We start from the raw sequence: 16,395 nt of genomic DNA on the forward strand, positions 1-16,395 counted from the left end.
GCATCTTCAGTGTCTGCTACACTTGATATTCAAAGATCGGTGAGAAGAGAAAACACTAGAGAACACAGAGACCTGATAGAGGAGGAACCATGTTCATTGGAGAGGTTGATTTGTTTTCTGGTCTGACAGTGACCAGGTCCTTAGCACATAAAAAATGTCACAGTGTATTGTCACGCGTTCCCAGTTGCTGTCAGTCTTCACTCTCTTGAGGGACTCTGTGACTTACGCTGTCAAATGATATGAAATGCAAACTGACAAACACTTTACGAGGAGTCTAAAATGAAGTCTGTCTACATTGTCATACTGACAATGAAGGAACAAATCCCACACAGATCTGCAGATCAACGACACCACATTCCCCTGATCATATTGGAACGCACCCGATGGATCGCTTTAACATTGTAATGGATTTTTGCTTTTTCATTAACCATAACATTATATTTTAGTATTCTTGTAGGACTTCTCGTTCACGCTGTTCACACACCATTGTGCATGTCTATTAAAAAAAGGTAAAGTGAATCCGTTGAGTCACGCTGAAAGGACAAGTCAAGCAATAGATACATAAAATGGAAAAGGGGGAAAGGTAAATGTATCTGTGTCGTTATTAAATCCATCTGTGTGCTTTTTCTGAACACCCCTAGGTGACGCAGCAGCAGCAGCAGCAGCAGAGTCTGATGAGTCGGTAGTGGACCGCAGCTATGTGAAGAAGAAGCTGGAGCATGGACTGACACGGATCTGGCAGGTTGGAAGAAATAGTGAATTCTATTTTATATAATCTCTCTATAATATCTCTGTTTTTGCACGCGTAGTCTTCCGTCCATAGAGATGATTGAAATGACTTTTGGGAGTATTTGTTCTGTATTATGCGATGTTTCTTCTTAATTGTGTACATGTTTTTTATGGTCAAGCCAAAGATAATTCCCCGCCTTGATTGGGCAATAAAGTAAATCTATCCTGTACTATTCTGGTCGTAGCATATGTCTCGTCTTCCTTCTCCTTTTCCCCAAGATTTCTGATTAAAGAGTTGCTCATTCACATGTTCACTAATCACTTTCTCCCTGTCATGTTTCTCCCCAGGACGTCCAGTTGAAAGTGAAGGCCTACATCTTGGGGACGGACATGTCTAACTTTAAATACGATGATTTCATCGTGGTACTTGATGTCATCAGCAGGTACGCCGCAGGAACAGAACAGTCAGCTCATCCTTGTTTCCACTAATTGCCCATCATTATCTTGCAATCACTGTCCCTTTGAGAGTCATGTCTTATTAAATTATTATTACAGGTTTTTATACTGTGACATGCAGTCGTTCTTTTCTCCTTATCCAAACTTAATTACGCACAAACACAACATGTTCCTTTGTCCAATTAGATAATTATCATTGTTTGTTTACAAGCACAGCAAAACTGAAATTATAATGCCAGGTTGTCCAACCCTATTAAATCGCCACACTTTGATTTTGTTAGCTCTGATTATAAAGTGGTGATACTCCAGTTATTTTTGCATTTATGGACACTGATAAGAAGTATGCACACATTCATCTCATTTCTTGATTTGTGGTCAACCTGTGTGCTGCTCAGCTCATTATAACTGTATGTGGGAGTGAACCTGCGCATTGACTGGAACAAGTTTGTGGGTGGAATAAAGATAGATGTTTTGTAAGAAGAAACCATAATATTCCAGTAGACCTTACATTATGGACATTTATTTGTTACTTCGTTTTAAACTTTTTGGAAAATGTGTGGTTATGTGAGAACTGTACATTTAGTGCTGTTGATCAAAGTCACTGTTTGTCTTCCAGTTGATGTCTGTGTACAGACTGTAGATAGATCATCTAAAACAGCTGTTGGACTACAAATATCAAAATCGGTTATTTCAGATCGCTTATTTTAGATGAAATCTTGTGTGGTCCTTTTTTTCTTTCCTCAATACCACTGCATACAGCACATTGTCTGTCCCTTAACCGGTTAGCAGAGCGAGTCTGTTTACATCGTGTCTCTGTGACCCTGCTGGCTCAGCTGTCCATCAAACATACATGGCAGATTTTCTCCAGAGGCTTTGAGTGCAAAGGGCATTTTAAGAGCATTTAGAATACAGCTTTTTATATTTTTGACAGCAGAAAAAACATACATTTTAAGAACGATCTAAACAATATAGGTATAGATTCAAATATAAATACAGTTTGCAATAAAACCTCAACATCAAGACTTTATCTGCAAAAATCCTGATACGTTTCGCATGATGATATAAGCTTGAAAATAATCTATTTTCCCCTTTTGATTTTCAAATTTTATTCTGGACCAAGCAGGCTAAATATGAAAGTATTTTATAGGCAGACTTTTGTGGAAATATTCCAATGATTTACAAGTTTATTCAAGCAAACCTCTATGACTTTTGTATCTCTTTCTTTTCAAAATTGCAGTCGCTGAAACATTGTGTGCTAGTGTGACAGATAGTCATTATCAATAGGCAGCCATTAAAGAGTCCATTTGTTCTCCATTCACCCGGTCTTTTCACCAGTACATAAATAATTGCAAAATCTCATTGTCTTATCTCTTCTCTTCTCTTTCTTCCTTCATCATTGTCTCTGTAATAATTCGTTCTGTATCTTTCTCCAGGTTGATGCAGGTGGGGGAGGAGTTCTGCAGCAGTAAGTCGGAGGTCCTGCAGGAGTCTATCAAACGCCAGAGTGTCAACTACTTTAAAAATTATCACAGGTAAGATGTCTCCATTGCTTCTGGATCCTGACCTGCATCATGTGACAATTATACCCGTCTTCTGCTCACTTAGTGATCTGGCAGGCTGGATTGTGTGTGAGTATTAAATGACGTGCTTGCCCCGTTCCACATGAATTGGAAGAAAGTTGTTGTGACTATATTAAATGGCAGTTGAACAGCAGGTTGCTTGACAGAAACTTGTACAAACAACGCCTTCATCATGTCTATTCCCAGAGCCACCCTCTTCGTGGTAGATGTGTAATCACACGGTAGAACACACTGAGCTGGAAGGACATGCACCTCTTGATTACAAAACCCCCCGCCAACCACTTGAATATGTATGTTTTGACACATGCAGCGTCACATGTGATCTGCACTTCTTAGTGTTGTGACTGCCCGTCAAGAATCATTGATATGATGATTGAATATCACAATGCTGATTAGCTTCATTCCTGTGATGCAGGAGGGAGACGTGAAGGAATACATTTTAAGGTTAGAGATAATCTCAGTGCGGGATAGGAAAGAGAGGAGGTGGAGAAGGAAAGAGAGGAGGTGGAGAACAGCAGACAGCATTAAAAAGCGATATTCTGCCCCTCCTTTGTTTCCATGTGCTCCCAACTGGTGGCCAGTGGCCTTCCAGCGTGCATCAACTTTACATTAGGTTAATCTTCAAGGCGATTTACAAACGGATTGATCATCAGTGAGCGTTGGATGGCTGATGCACACTCATCGTCTTCAGGGTGGGTTTATTGTTGGCTGGTTTCAAAGGATAGGAAGACATTGTTAAGGTTTACAAATGATAAATATTGTGGAGCTGTGCCATTGGTAATTTCTGCCTTAGGTGACACATTTTTTTTGGTTTATAGTTAGGGTCCGCCTAATAATAATAAAAATAATAATAAAAATAAAGCTTTATTTATATAGCACTTTTTATACAGCACGTGCAGCTCGTGCAGCAAGTGCTTTACAAAATGACACCCATCACAGATGTTAATACATGCAGCATAGCAACAAAATATAAGATCTTAACAGGAAAGATTCCTCTCAGAAACATAAGACACAAGACCTAAATCAATGCAATGATATAAAACCCTATAAAGTCAAAGGAAACGTGGACAATAAAATGTAAGAGGATGATAGTACTAAAACCTTTATTATTATAATATAAAAAATGTTGCTATTAAAACTGTTGAATAAATTATAAAAGCTAAGACCAATAAAACAAGATAAAAGTAGGTAAATTATAAAGTCTAAAAGACCATTTAAAGCCGGGTGGCAATAATAAAAAGCTAATCTAAAAAGATGGGTTTTTAGCTGTCGTTAATGGAACTAGATGGCACTCAAAGTGTTATACTATATCCATTAACCAAATCGCTGCGCAGAAGGAAGCCGGCATCTATTATTGGACTTAGTGCTCATGCTCACTCAAATATTTTTGATTTGGGGTGTACCATACCAATCTCTTTTAATTCTCAATGCACTTCATGTTAGGGATATGATGGGATATCAATCCTGTTTTTCTGGGCCACAAGACTTCCCTGTCCCTTGCCTCTGCTCCTGATCTTTCTCTTGTCGTACTTCAAACACCTTTAACAAATGAGCTACTGAAGTGTTTGAAGTCAACCCTGCTCTGACATTTCATACAGAAAAGACTTCATATTAACCTAGCTGGTGACCATCAGGGTGCCTGTCTTGAGCACACACACACACACACACACAGACACACACACACACACACACACACACACACACACACACACACACACACACACGAAAACCTCTTATTTCTCACAGTGCATCAGTGACCTTTGCAGGTTCTTTTATGTCAGCACATTTTATCTGGGCTCTCGGGCCGCATGTAAACAGACTTGGACATGCTGCCGGCACGAGGTCAGTAATGGACATGTCGGCTTCTCGTTTTAACTTTTGCCTCTTCCTGTCATATCCCCCATCCCCGCTCCTTTTACTTTCTTCTCATCCCCTCAGGGCACGACTGGAAGAGCTGAGGATGTTTCTGGAAAATGAGACGTGGGAACTTTGCCCAGTCAAATCTAACTTTAACATCTCCCAGCTCCATGTGAGTAAGAATCACACCGCTGAGGCGAGAAAATGAAGCCTAGTAGCTTTCATTTATTCCACACTGTCACTCAACCCACTCCCCCCATCACTGTGAAATGTGCATCAGGATATGAAACACAGTGGATCCTGCTGAATGATTTCTGTGGGCGTGTGTAATTTTGTCAGCCCTGTGTATCAACATATAGTCCACTGGATATTATATAACAGAGATGACGTTAATATGGCTGTCGTCACTGGTGGTGTGCATGCTATTTTTCCCCACACTCGTGAGCAAGAGTATAAAAATGTAACATTCAATATCAGATTAAGATCACATACAGCACCACCTACATATTGTAGTTCCTCATAGATTTAACCAAAGAAAAGATCGTTGTGCCTGCAACATGTGCAGCTCACCAAAATACAGAAAAGACAAATGGTAATAATAAGATGTCAGAAAGATGAATGGAATGCATTAATATTCTCGTTTTTTATCATTCATGCCTGTCTTGCTTGGGCACATTTTGCAGTAAACACGATTGCCAAATAATTAGCATAATAACGTCCCTGCCAGGAGGAGATGGTTTGTCTAGTATTGCATGGTAAACAGATATTATACGTATACCTAAAACCTGCTGGGCACTGACACTAACTAATAGCTGAGTGTTTTACAGGCTGCTATTACTATGAAAAAATACATGACCCTATGATATACTTGTTCGGACTCATTTTTTTTATCACCTGGGGCCATTTTTAAAAAAGAATGGCCATTTATTAAAAAAAATCAGATATAATGTTCCTCATATTTAGTTGATTATGTTCTGAATTATAAATTACACTTATTTCTATATTTTAGTGGTTTACCTCATCTTATGCCAGTTTTTATCTCTAAAGTTTACACTGCATACCGTTTTTGACTACAAAGGATTAGCTTGAATTTATTTGAGTTCTTAAACTTGGAGCGTTCCCCAATGAATAAATGAAACAGGAAAGTTTGAGGATAAAGTAATACCTCCTACAGCCTAAGGAGAAAACATTGTTGAGGGTCGATAGCTTTGAAAGAGAACAAACAGAAGAATCATGCATGAACAAGCACGATTCTTGGCAAGCAGGCAGTTTGTTTATGCCTTTGGGCCAAGATATTTCAATAAGAACATGCAACAGGAAACTGGAATGACCTGTCAGGATGTGTTGTTCACAGATCTCCAAAGTGTATTTGCTGCCTAATCACAATTGCTGATTTGCCTATGCAGCCATGAATAATAGGCACATTTTTTTACTGTAGACCATTTGTAAGGTAATGATGATATATAAAACAAGGCAAGTTCTGAACTGTAAATCTAGCTAGCCTTGGTTCTCATATTTGCCTCATCAGCTGACTTTACCAAACCTGAACAAACATCTGTCTGTCTCCCTCCGATCTTCTCCAATCCAGGAGTTTAAGTTCATGGGCCAGTGTCGTTCTCCATCCGTTTCCCCGAGCAGACAGGCCGTGTCCTCCACCAGCCCGGCGCAGGAGGAGCTGTCTCTGTTTCAGCAGTTTCTTCAGGAGGGAAACCCCTTTGAGTTGCCCACTGAAAAAGAAGAGGAGACAGAGGATGTCCTGGCATCCAACGGGGTAGGAGGCAACTTCAAACACTTGCATCTAATTGGTGCCTGCTTTATTGTTAAGAATAAGTTGAACTAGTGGGAACTATGTCTCTCCCAGCCCAGTCTCTCAAAATTCTGGTTGGATCACAGTGGTAGTTGTGTTCATCTACTGGATGCTCTTGTTCCTTTATGTGAACCTTGAACAAATCATATCTGAGGATTCAATGAAGTTGATCATTTCCCCAAGTTAGGTACATTAATATGTATAATTAACAAGGCTACCTGTAGGGCTGCGTAACCAAACAAGTTAATAAAAAGCCAAGTTGATTAATTGGGACATCATCATAGGGGGTCATTAAGATGTTTACAGCAGCTCCCAAGCTGTCATCACCAAGGCCATAACAAACCTCTATTAACAGTGTGGGGCCAATAGTGCAGAACATGCCATGATTAGTACAACACGTTGACAGACAGACATGTTATATAAGCTGTTAAACCACAAATGAATCTGTGGGTAGATTTGTTGGCAGGGCATATAATAATCTGAAGACTATAATAAAACATACAGCGTCTTATCCATCAGGATTAAATGGTTTTCCTCAGCAAACTACACCACCATACGCTGTTCTAGTATCGTATTAGATTTAGTTGAGTGTATTTATATTAATTTAAGAAGCTCAAATACGCACACCAGAAGTATTACATAAACGGTAAGTCGTTACTTAGAAATAATGACAAATTAAAGCAAATTTATAACCAAAAATGTGAGGCTGAACCCTTACAAATATGGTTTTCTTTTTACATGTCTCATTCGTTTGGGCCCTCCAATAGTGGAAATGTTGTTATTTCTTAGAAAGACACGTCCACTCTGTTTTTTGTTTTGCATGCAGCACTTCACCTTCAAAAAAGTGGCATCACTCACTTTCACTTGGAGTCTATGATGTCCAGTACAACTACTATGCCTGCCACTAGAGTGCCATAGAATTATTAAAGGCGGACAAAAGCCTGTTTCACCAAACAAATATCAGTGAGCTTTCGTGCAAATTCCTCTTTAGACCCCGAAGTGAAGCCTCGCTTGATCTGGAGGGGGACTGTGAGCCTCTAATCAATCTCTTTTGTTAGTTGTTTGTACAATTTTATTAAACAGGCATTTTGTGCACATAAGAAGGAAATGGAGAATCAATAGGGCCCTTCATTTAATTTAGTTAAGGAAGGTTTCTAGGCTTTGTTATCACACAGCAGCACTTGTGTCCTTATGAAAAACCCATTAAAGAGTAGAAATGGCTTCGGTAGCCTTTGGTAGGCAACTGGATATCATTATGGTAGGGTTGTTCCTAGCTAGACAGGTTGGCTACTTGCTAAGCAACTAGCAAATTGAATCTCTGGCTCTCTTTGTTACACACTGAAGTGTTTTTACCCCGCTAATTGATTTTCTTCAAGAGAAGAACACAACCCTAATTTCTGTCAAGGCTTCTACCAGTAAAGGGTTCAACCAGATATTTATAACATGGAAACAGTGAAACAAAGAATATAACCTGGTACTGTGGATGTTAAACGTGTGCTCTTCCTGGGACTTATATACACATCAGTTTTTTTCAAGGCTTATGTGTTGAGTATAGCAGTATTTCTCTTCAGGAATGGGAAGAAGAAATTGACACCCTGACAGATCAACCACTTTTTCTTTATATTAATATGTTTTCCTTGCAGGCTCAACATCAAAAGCAATATTGCTCTATCTAACATGTCAGGCTTATAGAAGCCCTATTCTGGCTCCCTGTAAAGTTTGTAATCCTTTCCATACGGCCGTTGTGTTCCCTGAACTTGCACTTAAGGACAAAGAAAATATTGTCTTATTTCAGGGGAGCTTTAACCAGACTCTCCTCTGGGATGTGAATTAATTTTCTTCTTTTTGTCCGCAAGCCAGTCATTTCATGGTTATGCACCCATTAGAGCTAAAAGATGCTGATGTTATACTTTCTTTTCAATTATTCTTTGATATAATTGAATCACAGCCCTTTAATACAATTTGGTTTTACTGCGCTTTGAAGTAGGCCATTTGTATTTGATGACACTATTTCCCATGGCATATTTTTCTTTTTACACTTGTCTTCCGCAACTGGTGAAGTGTCAGTAAAGTTCCCCCTTACTCTCTTCGTGGCGTTCTCATGTTGTCTTTTCACTGGCCCATTTTCCATCGTCTCACATCTGATCTTTTTATGTTTTTTCCAATCCTCAAGTACGAGTCAGACGAGCTGGAGAAGAATGTGTATCAAGACTACGACAGTGACAGTGACGTCCCGGAGGAGCTCAAGCAAGACTACGTTGACGAGCAGACGGGCGATGCCCCCCTCAAGAGGTCAGTCAAAGTCACATTGTTATTTTGCCTCTCAGAAATAACACTCAGAGTATGACATGTGAAGTTATGTGGTATGTCAAGGTATCCAATCGTTTAGTTAACTCGCTTTTTCAAATGTATGAAAGCAAGTAAACAACTATAATCACAAAATAAAATAGTATCGTTTTGGTCTTTTTTAAAGGTGGTTCTAAAGGGATGTGAAGTGAAGCATTACACCACTTCTTATGCATTTAGTCATGATGATTTTATCTCCCCTTTCCCTAACCCTGCTCAGTAGGCAAAAAGCTTTTTTGTCTAGCCATGAAAAATTCTCTTACTTCCCACCTCCGCCTACGTGATTGGTGTCCATGGAAAGATTACTCTTTGCTTTTTTATTAAAAGCAGAGGCAGTCACGCTCCTCCGCACATTGAGCAACTTGATTCATTTTCACTTGAATCAGAAATGTTAATGGAATTGAGGAACGTTTTTTGGCTTTTCTTTTATCAGAGTCTGGTGAATGGTAAGGGATATATAATCAAAGTAAACAATTACCACCTCAGATGTAAATATTTATGTCTAACTAGCTTGTGAGGCAGCATGATGGAGTGTTCAATTTTATATCCTTCCTTGTTCTGTTTCTTTTTTTCCAGTTAACTATGAGTAACTGCATGTGTATGTGGTGGACTGAATTATTAAGATCCTACTTTTGTGTGTGTACTGGTTTTTACACACAATGCCATTACTTATTCAGTAGCTTACAGAAGCATTATTATAATAATAATTGAGTTTCATGTAATGTACAATGTCTTATTAATGGAATTTTAAAGTTTGTGCTCCGTGTTAAGCCTCGTTTTTTCACAGATATGACATGCGTGATATTTTGGCCACGTTCGATTTCCCAACCTGTATTAACCTGACATTAGCCTATAGCCACTTAAATGCTAATTCCCCATTCTTTTAAGTGGGAATCACTAATGGTTAATTATTGAATGGGTCGCATGATCACATCCAATAATTCGAAGGCCCATGTAATGATTGCAGGCTAATATGACTGGATGAGCAGTGTCAGGGGTCTGGTACTCCAGGATCACCAGTTCAGAGACTTCACCACCAGGGTACATGTGTCGCTCCTGCATTGTATAATGGGTTCTAATTGATCCATTAGAAGACTGACCCGTATTAAGGTGTTTGAACCTGGCCGTTCACTGCTGACGATTAGTGATGTTAACATGTATTCCTGAGTCTCTGTTCGTCTCATGACTCTGTCCTACTTTCTCTCTCACGTCCACATCCTGCACACATCAGTGTGTCCAGAGAGACCATAAGAAGCAAGAAAAAGTCAGACTACAACCTTAATAAGGCCAACGCGCCAATCCTCACAAACACCACCCTCAACGTCATCCGGCTTGTCGGTGAGTTATGCCCACACACACACACACACACACACACACACACACACACACACACACACACACACACACACACACACACACTACACACTGTACCACTGCTCCTTGAGAGTAGACTCCGCCACTGTGGACGTCCTCCCTAGCCTGCTGAACTCTCTATTTATTCACATGTGATCAGTACACTCATGTATCCGATGTTCCCTGTGTGACTGAGCTGCACTTACAATGGTTAACCTTCACCCCAAGAACCTGACCTTTCGTTCCCAAAAGGGTGCTAACATGTCGCTGTGACGTGACATTAGAGACGTCTCTCTTGCCGAAGCGTGCCCCTTCATGATGTGACCTTGGTGATGTGATTTTCCTTTGTGAAATGGAATTAAACGTGCCTTTCCTGTGTGGCTGTATGGCTGAATAATTGTTCTGCTCTATGAATGTATTTAATAACTATCTACAGATCTGCTGTAACGTACTTCAAAACACACAGAAGAACACTTGCTATCCTTTGTCTTTTCTCCAGAAAACGGGTAATATTGAGTTAGAGCTGTGTTGCAAAACTTTAAGTGGCAAACTGAGTGAAAAGCCCAAAGTTGATTCCAAGCAATCGCTTCTAATCCAGTCTGTGCAGCTCTTTGATGGAGTTAGATTGCTCCCAGAGTTCCTTGTGCAGAATTCAAGAGAACAGGGCGTGAAAAATGAGTTACAGAGAAATAGCCTGGTCTCAGTGGCAAAGCCCGCTAGATTGAGTGTCTTCTTTTTGCCCCGCCATTCATCAGTTCTGAGTCAATGGTAACCTTTTTTACACCCCTGTTACTCTGTACTTACTGCTTTTATTACCTTCCTGCTGAATTGAATCATTGCCCCAGAGCGTATGCAAATGAAATGTGTTCCTGATAAAGTTATTTCCTAAAGGATGTAGTGCCACCATGTTTAACTTCCTGTAATTTAATCCTCTATAAGATGTACTTAAGAACAAAAGCTGTTTATTTAGTTAAACTGATTAAATGCCCGATAACTGTTTATTTTTCATCCTCTCTAAATAGGGAAGTATATGCAGATGATGAACATTCTGAAGCCGATTGCCTTCGATGTGATCCACTGTGTGTCGCAGCTATTCGACTACTACCTGTATGCTGTTTACACCTTCTTCGGACGGAATGACATGGTACAGTATTTCTGGCAAATGGTACTTTTGATAAGACGTTGTATATATATGTCATGGTTTTCTCTTCTCAATCATACTATAGCATAGACAGAATTCATAACCTTGAGTTAAACACACCCCGACTACTGTACGTTATAGTGTTGGATCATAATCCTTGCATACGATGAAAATACTTCACCTACAGAACCTTCTTTGCCGTCTTCTGTTGTGTATATAGTACACATTTTTTGTGACGTCTTGTTGAGGCTGGAGTGTATACTGGTGAATCTGTATGAGTAAATATGCTGTTGTTGTACATAGGAAACGATTAGAGTGCTGTATTGACCTTGAGGTTTAGGATTCCATCCATGTTTAGCAGCCTCCACAATTTAAGTTTGGCATCTTGTTCCCCATCTGTCTCTTCCTTCATTTCCTGTCATTTCTCTTCTGTCAAATTCTTTGAAAAAAGGCATTAAAAAGTGCACAAAAACAGCAAGCAAGGATGTGCATCATGGCTAGTAAAAATATAAAATATGAGCGTGTGGGCTATCGTAAGCACGAGTTGTGCTCTTGCAACGCCCCCAGGTACATCATATTACTTCCGCTGCATCAGTGGTATGCTGCTTGAAGATAATTGCCTGCATTTATTTCAAAAGATGGATTTTTTGCATTTGTATGTTTATTAGATGACACACAGTGAGACAATAACCCCTGTTTCCATCTTTTCTCATCGCTCTTTGCAATATCAGCACACATTTAAGTTGAACGATAGCTTACAGTGTGCGAGACCAGTTTCCCCCGCTCCATCTAAAGACTATCATGTCATTTATAATGTGCCTCACAAAGAAAGAAAACATCATTTGTGTCAGCATTCCCCTCGGGGGAATTGGTAATGATGGCAACAAAATGACTTCTGTCCTAGCGAGGTGGAAGAGATAAAGAGGATAAGCGCTCTGCAGGGGCGGCTTTACTACACAGTATGGACGTGTTTGTGTTAGTGTGTGCCACTGGGAGATGAGGGACAGTGACACACTTATTGTGTATTGACAACTTGTCAAGAGGTCACTTTTCTCATATGTCTTCGTCTGACCGGTTGTTAATGGTACAGTACGTGAGTGTTCTTTGTGTTGATGCTGTTTGTCCATTTTTCGGTGTCTTTACACACTTCCTTGTTTCATCTTTTGTGCCACAGCCTCCTTAATCTGACATGTTCTGCTCCTTTCACATAGCATTACTCGCCGTTCATCGCTTTTATTCGCTCACACATTTATCTCTCTGTCTCCATCCTTCTGAAACTCTAACTTGCTCTTTCTCCAGCGTACCTCCAGTCCTCATTAAATGTGATATCATGTGCCAACCAATTTCATTATTATGCCTACTCAAAGAGGCACCTCCAGTAAAATGCTAATGCCCCTATAAATCTTTAAAAAGCTTATGGAATTTCTATGCACATATGCTGGTATTTTGACCTGGGCTTTGCTCTCTTTACACCGCTGGAATCAAGATGGAGCTGCTTGACTCCTCCATTTGAAGAGTAATGGGTCACATTAATATTCAAGAGGGTAAATACCCCATTATCTGTGTATATTAACCCTGTCAAACTGCACCATTTACTCTGTCACACATGACAAAGATGCATTATTATGTGCTATGCCTTACAGATACCCCATCTCCATGAATAACCACGCTCTCAGATCTGGGGACTGAGATAAGAAGAGTTACAAACATTTTTTTGGAAAAGTGATTCACGTTTCACAATTATATAAGTTTCCCTCATTGGGTAATCTTGATATTTAATTTGTGTTTAGAACAAAAAATCGAATGAAATACACGTCACAAAAAAAGATAGGAGAAAGATGTGAAGGAGGCAAAACTCAAGATAGAACACAATGTACTGTGTCGCTGTGTGTTCCCTTATGATGGCAGAATGATAAGAGAAGAGAGGTTGGGTACCGTAACGATGAAGTAGGAAGGATGTGTTGAGAGAAAGAGCGCAGATCAAAAAAGTATCTGATGCTTGAAAAAATGGCTTTTCTGAAAAATGAGCAAGAAATAGTTATTTGTAATTCTCGACTCCTGAATACCGCCGACAGTTATTCACAATGGATGATGCTCATCTTGCATGCACATCAGCAAGTCAAAGCGTTCACACCTTCACAATCTCCTGTGATGCAGATTTGAAGAAATGCCCCACTGAAATACTCCCTCTTCTGATCCTCAGCTTACTTTAAAGTTACAACTGTTACCTCTAATGCTAGTCTACTTAACTCCTTAGGATAAGGACCAAGTACTTAAAGGGGCAGTCCTTTAGCCTTGGTTGAAATGCTCCAAAAACCTTTGATTATTCATTTTCCATAATGCAACACAATGGTTTATTACACTCTATCGGCCACCTCCAAAGTGCCCACAACTCCACATTCTAAAGTTTTCAGTCCACTCCCAGATAACTTTGAAGACATCACCATGACTATCTCTGAGGAAATCTAAAGGTTATTGTTTCCAACCTTGGAAGAACACAGAAGAAATGATACGTTCGATTTCACAGGCTGTGAAGTACTTAAGGTCATTTGTAAACTGAAATCCTCAAGGACATTCTCAAACCTCCCTTACGCTTTGTATCTCATCTGAGAGATGTGCAAGGAACATTGTGGAACAGGGAGCACGGTGTGTCTCGCTCTCAGTTCATGTGTGGAAGAAGAACTCTTAGTATCCTGGTTACAAAGTCTAAAAATAAGCAGATGTTTCCTTACCCTACCCGGCTGACTTTGTGTGTGTGTGTAATACCATCCATTACTTCTGTTATCGTGTGGGCCTGGTGAAGCCGCACACATGTTGTTATTGTAATTATTGTGTCTTTGTTTGCTTCCTACTTTGTGCCTCTTTTCCACATTTCTGTAATACTTCCTCCAAGATGTTCTTTTTTTAAAATTTGACATTTTGTTTGTTGTTTTTCCTTTCTGCTGCCCATTCGCCATCCATAGCCTGTCCCAAGCCCGTCTTTGCCAACTCATATAGGCAGAGACGCGGGCCCCGCCAGGGTGGTGGGCCCTGCTTGTTTGGTAAGAGTAGATCTTTGGAGTGATTTTAGGATTGTATGAAATATAAACACCTGCAGTGTGGTTGAGTTGAAGGTGTGCGTGATCTGCAAGTGACATCAAACACATCTGAAAGTGATTTCAGAAGCATTTAGATGTCGAGTTTGCTGTGCTATCTCCCTCCCCACGCTCCCTTTTTACCTCTCGCCTGTCATCTTATGTAGCAGGTGTGATAATTTGGATGTCTGTTTCTCCCAGTAAGTCCTCCCTTTAATGGAAAACAACCAACTAGAAGCAGAAAGTAAAGGTTCTTTCGCCTTCTATGTGAGATGAAAGCAGATGTTGTCCTGCTTTCACACTGTGCTCAAGTGTATCTTCTTGTGAAGGAAGGTGTGTCAGCACAGCGAAGAATTAACTGTGTGTGTGTGTGTGTGTGTGTGTGTGTGTGTGTGTGTGTGTGTATTCTTACAGTATGAGTCATCGGGTCTGGGCCTTATCAGCAGCAGACTGAGAACCACACTGAACCGGATCCAGGAGAGCCTCATTGACATGGTAAAACTTTCCCTTCTGTTCAATCTCTTTTTTTCTCTTCCACCATCGCTCGTTACCTCATTGCCTGTTACATTTTCTGACACAAACATGCTCTCTCAACTCAAATCCCCTCTGTGCCTCTCTCCTCTTTATGCTTCTGCCCGTATTTTTTCACCATTCCACTCTATCCAACATGACCATATGTCTGATTCCACAGCTCGCATCGCCACCTAATGCATTATGGGTCATCATTATCAGGCCAGTGGTCACTCACACATACACACACCTCCCTCTTTTTAAGTGGGGAAGCCAGGATGGCTATGTGTGTTTTTCCATTAGGGATCTCAATCACTACTTTCCTCTGTAAAACTGCATAGGGAAAATTAGTGTGGTGCAGGCAACACTCCCTACACTTTGGTCTGATAGTGTTACTTTCTACAGTCCATCTGCTCTGCTTTGTACTTTTCTAACATTTTAGGAGGAGAAATCTTTGCCCCCGCTGTCAAAAACATTGGGTTATTTACAACATTAAAGGGGGGGATAGTAATGACTGCATTTTGGGCAATTTTTTGCCCCTCGTAACATGTTTTATGGGCTTTCTAAGATATCTTGGGCCATTTTTCATAATTTTTCCCATTCATTTCCTACACTAGTTATGTGATGGAGCATGTGTCATGCCTCACTTCTGCCGGTCATACTGTATATCTCAGACAAGCTTTTTGGCCTATCTTCAAAGAAGCCAGACTTGGACTTCAGTCTGGCTCTTATCTGGGAGACCACTGAAGTTTGACTCCCTGCAGGCTAATCTGAATTTCTGTTGATGTTTTGACTTTCTTTTTTTCTGTTTGTCATGTAAAAAAACGACCAGTTGTGTCCCTTGAGAGTAATTACAGTAGACATGACTAAATGACTCATAGTTATTCTGCCTTAAATTCATATCTGGAAACAAATGCCCTGCTTTTATACATCTAATTATTACTACATTATTTACATTTGTCTGTTTTTGTAAATAATAATTCAAAAGTTTTCAGTTTAGAAGCTTTAAAAAAACAAATGATGTTAGCTGTGCTTTTAATTCAGCCTGGAGCTGCTGTGTGGGGGACATAGGGAGGATCACATTGCTTATTCATACTTAAATTAGATTTTTTATCATATGTCACAATTTGTGACTCACAATTCCCCATCAGTTCTGAAAATGAAGGAGAAAGTGTATTCTTTCCCCATGGTGGGATCTTGTACAATGTTGTTTTCTTTTTCATTTTCTAAAAACCTCTGGGGCTTACTGTCTCTCTCAAATATCCTTTCTAATTTCATCTGTGCGTTCACGTAACACCGCATCCCATGCTCCAGGACAAACAATTAAATGTGCCATCAAGTGTTTTTATTTTCTGGCTCTGAAGCGTTATTTAAAGTTTAAGGAAAAGAGCTGGAACTGAATTGGACTGTAATTAGCACTCAGCTGACTGTCAATGCCAATAACGGTCTAAAAACTGGCTGTAGCAACCATCAACACCAATCAAGTCCAGAATGTAATCAGAATGTAAATAACGGTGAACAGAGGGAACTGTTTTCCAACCG

The 16,395-nt window shown here is 40.0% G+C and overlaps 1 protein-coding gene across 2 annotated transcripts in view; it reads left to right on the top strand.

Annotated features, from left to right (window-relative positions):
• The window catches only part of vps50 (VPS50 EARP/GARPII complex subunit), a 99,258-nt gene that overhangs the window by 56,376 nt on the left and 26,487 nt on the right, over window positions 1-16,395 (top strand). The window contains exons 14-23 of one of the 2 annotated variants that reach the window (XM_063899544.1): window positions 642-742; window positions 1,078-1,172; window positions 2,619-2,717; window positions 4,704-4,794; window positions 6,211-6,393; window positions 8,603-8,721; window positions 10,007-10,113; window positions 11,151-11,272; window positions 14,233-14,310; window positions 14,758-14,838. In XM_063899544.1, coding sequence (XP_063755614.1) covers window positions 642-742; window positions 1,078-1,172; window positions 2,619-2,717; window positions 4,704-4,794; window positions 6,211-6,393; window positions 8,603-8,721; window positions 10,007-10,113; window positions 11,151-11,272; window positions 14,233-14,310; window positions 14,758-14,838 — 1,076 coding nt within the window. The remainder of the gene's footprint in view (window positions 1-641; window positions 743-1,077; window positions 1,173-2,618; window positions 2,718-4,703; window positions 4,795-6,210; window positions 6,394-8,602; window positions 8,722-10,006; window positions 10,114-11,150; window positions 11,273-14,232; window positions 14,311-14,757; window positions 14,839-16,395) is intronic. The other variant, XM_063899546.1, reaches the window with a different exon arrangement.

This window comes from Eleginops maclovinus, chromosome 13 (genome assembly GCF_036324505.1).
Source record: "Eleginops maclovinus isolate JMC-PN-2008 ecotype Puerto Natales chromosome 13, JC_Emac_rtc_rv5, whole genome shotgun sequence".
Classification (NCBI taxonomy): domain Eukaryota; kingdom Metazoa; phylum Chordata; class Actinopteri; order Perciformes; family Eleginopidae; genus Eleginops; species Eleginops maclovinus.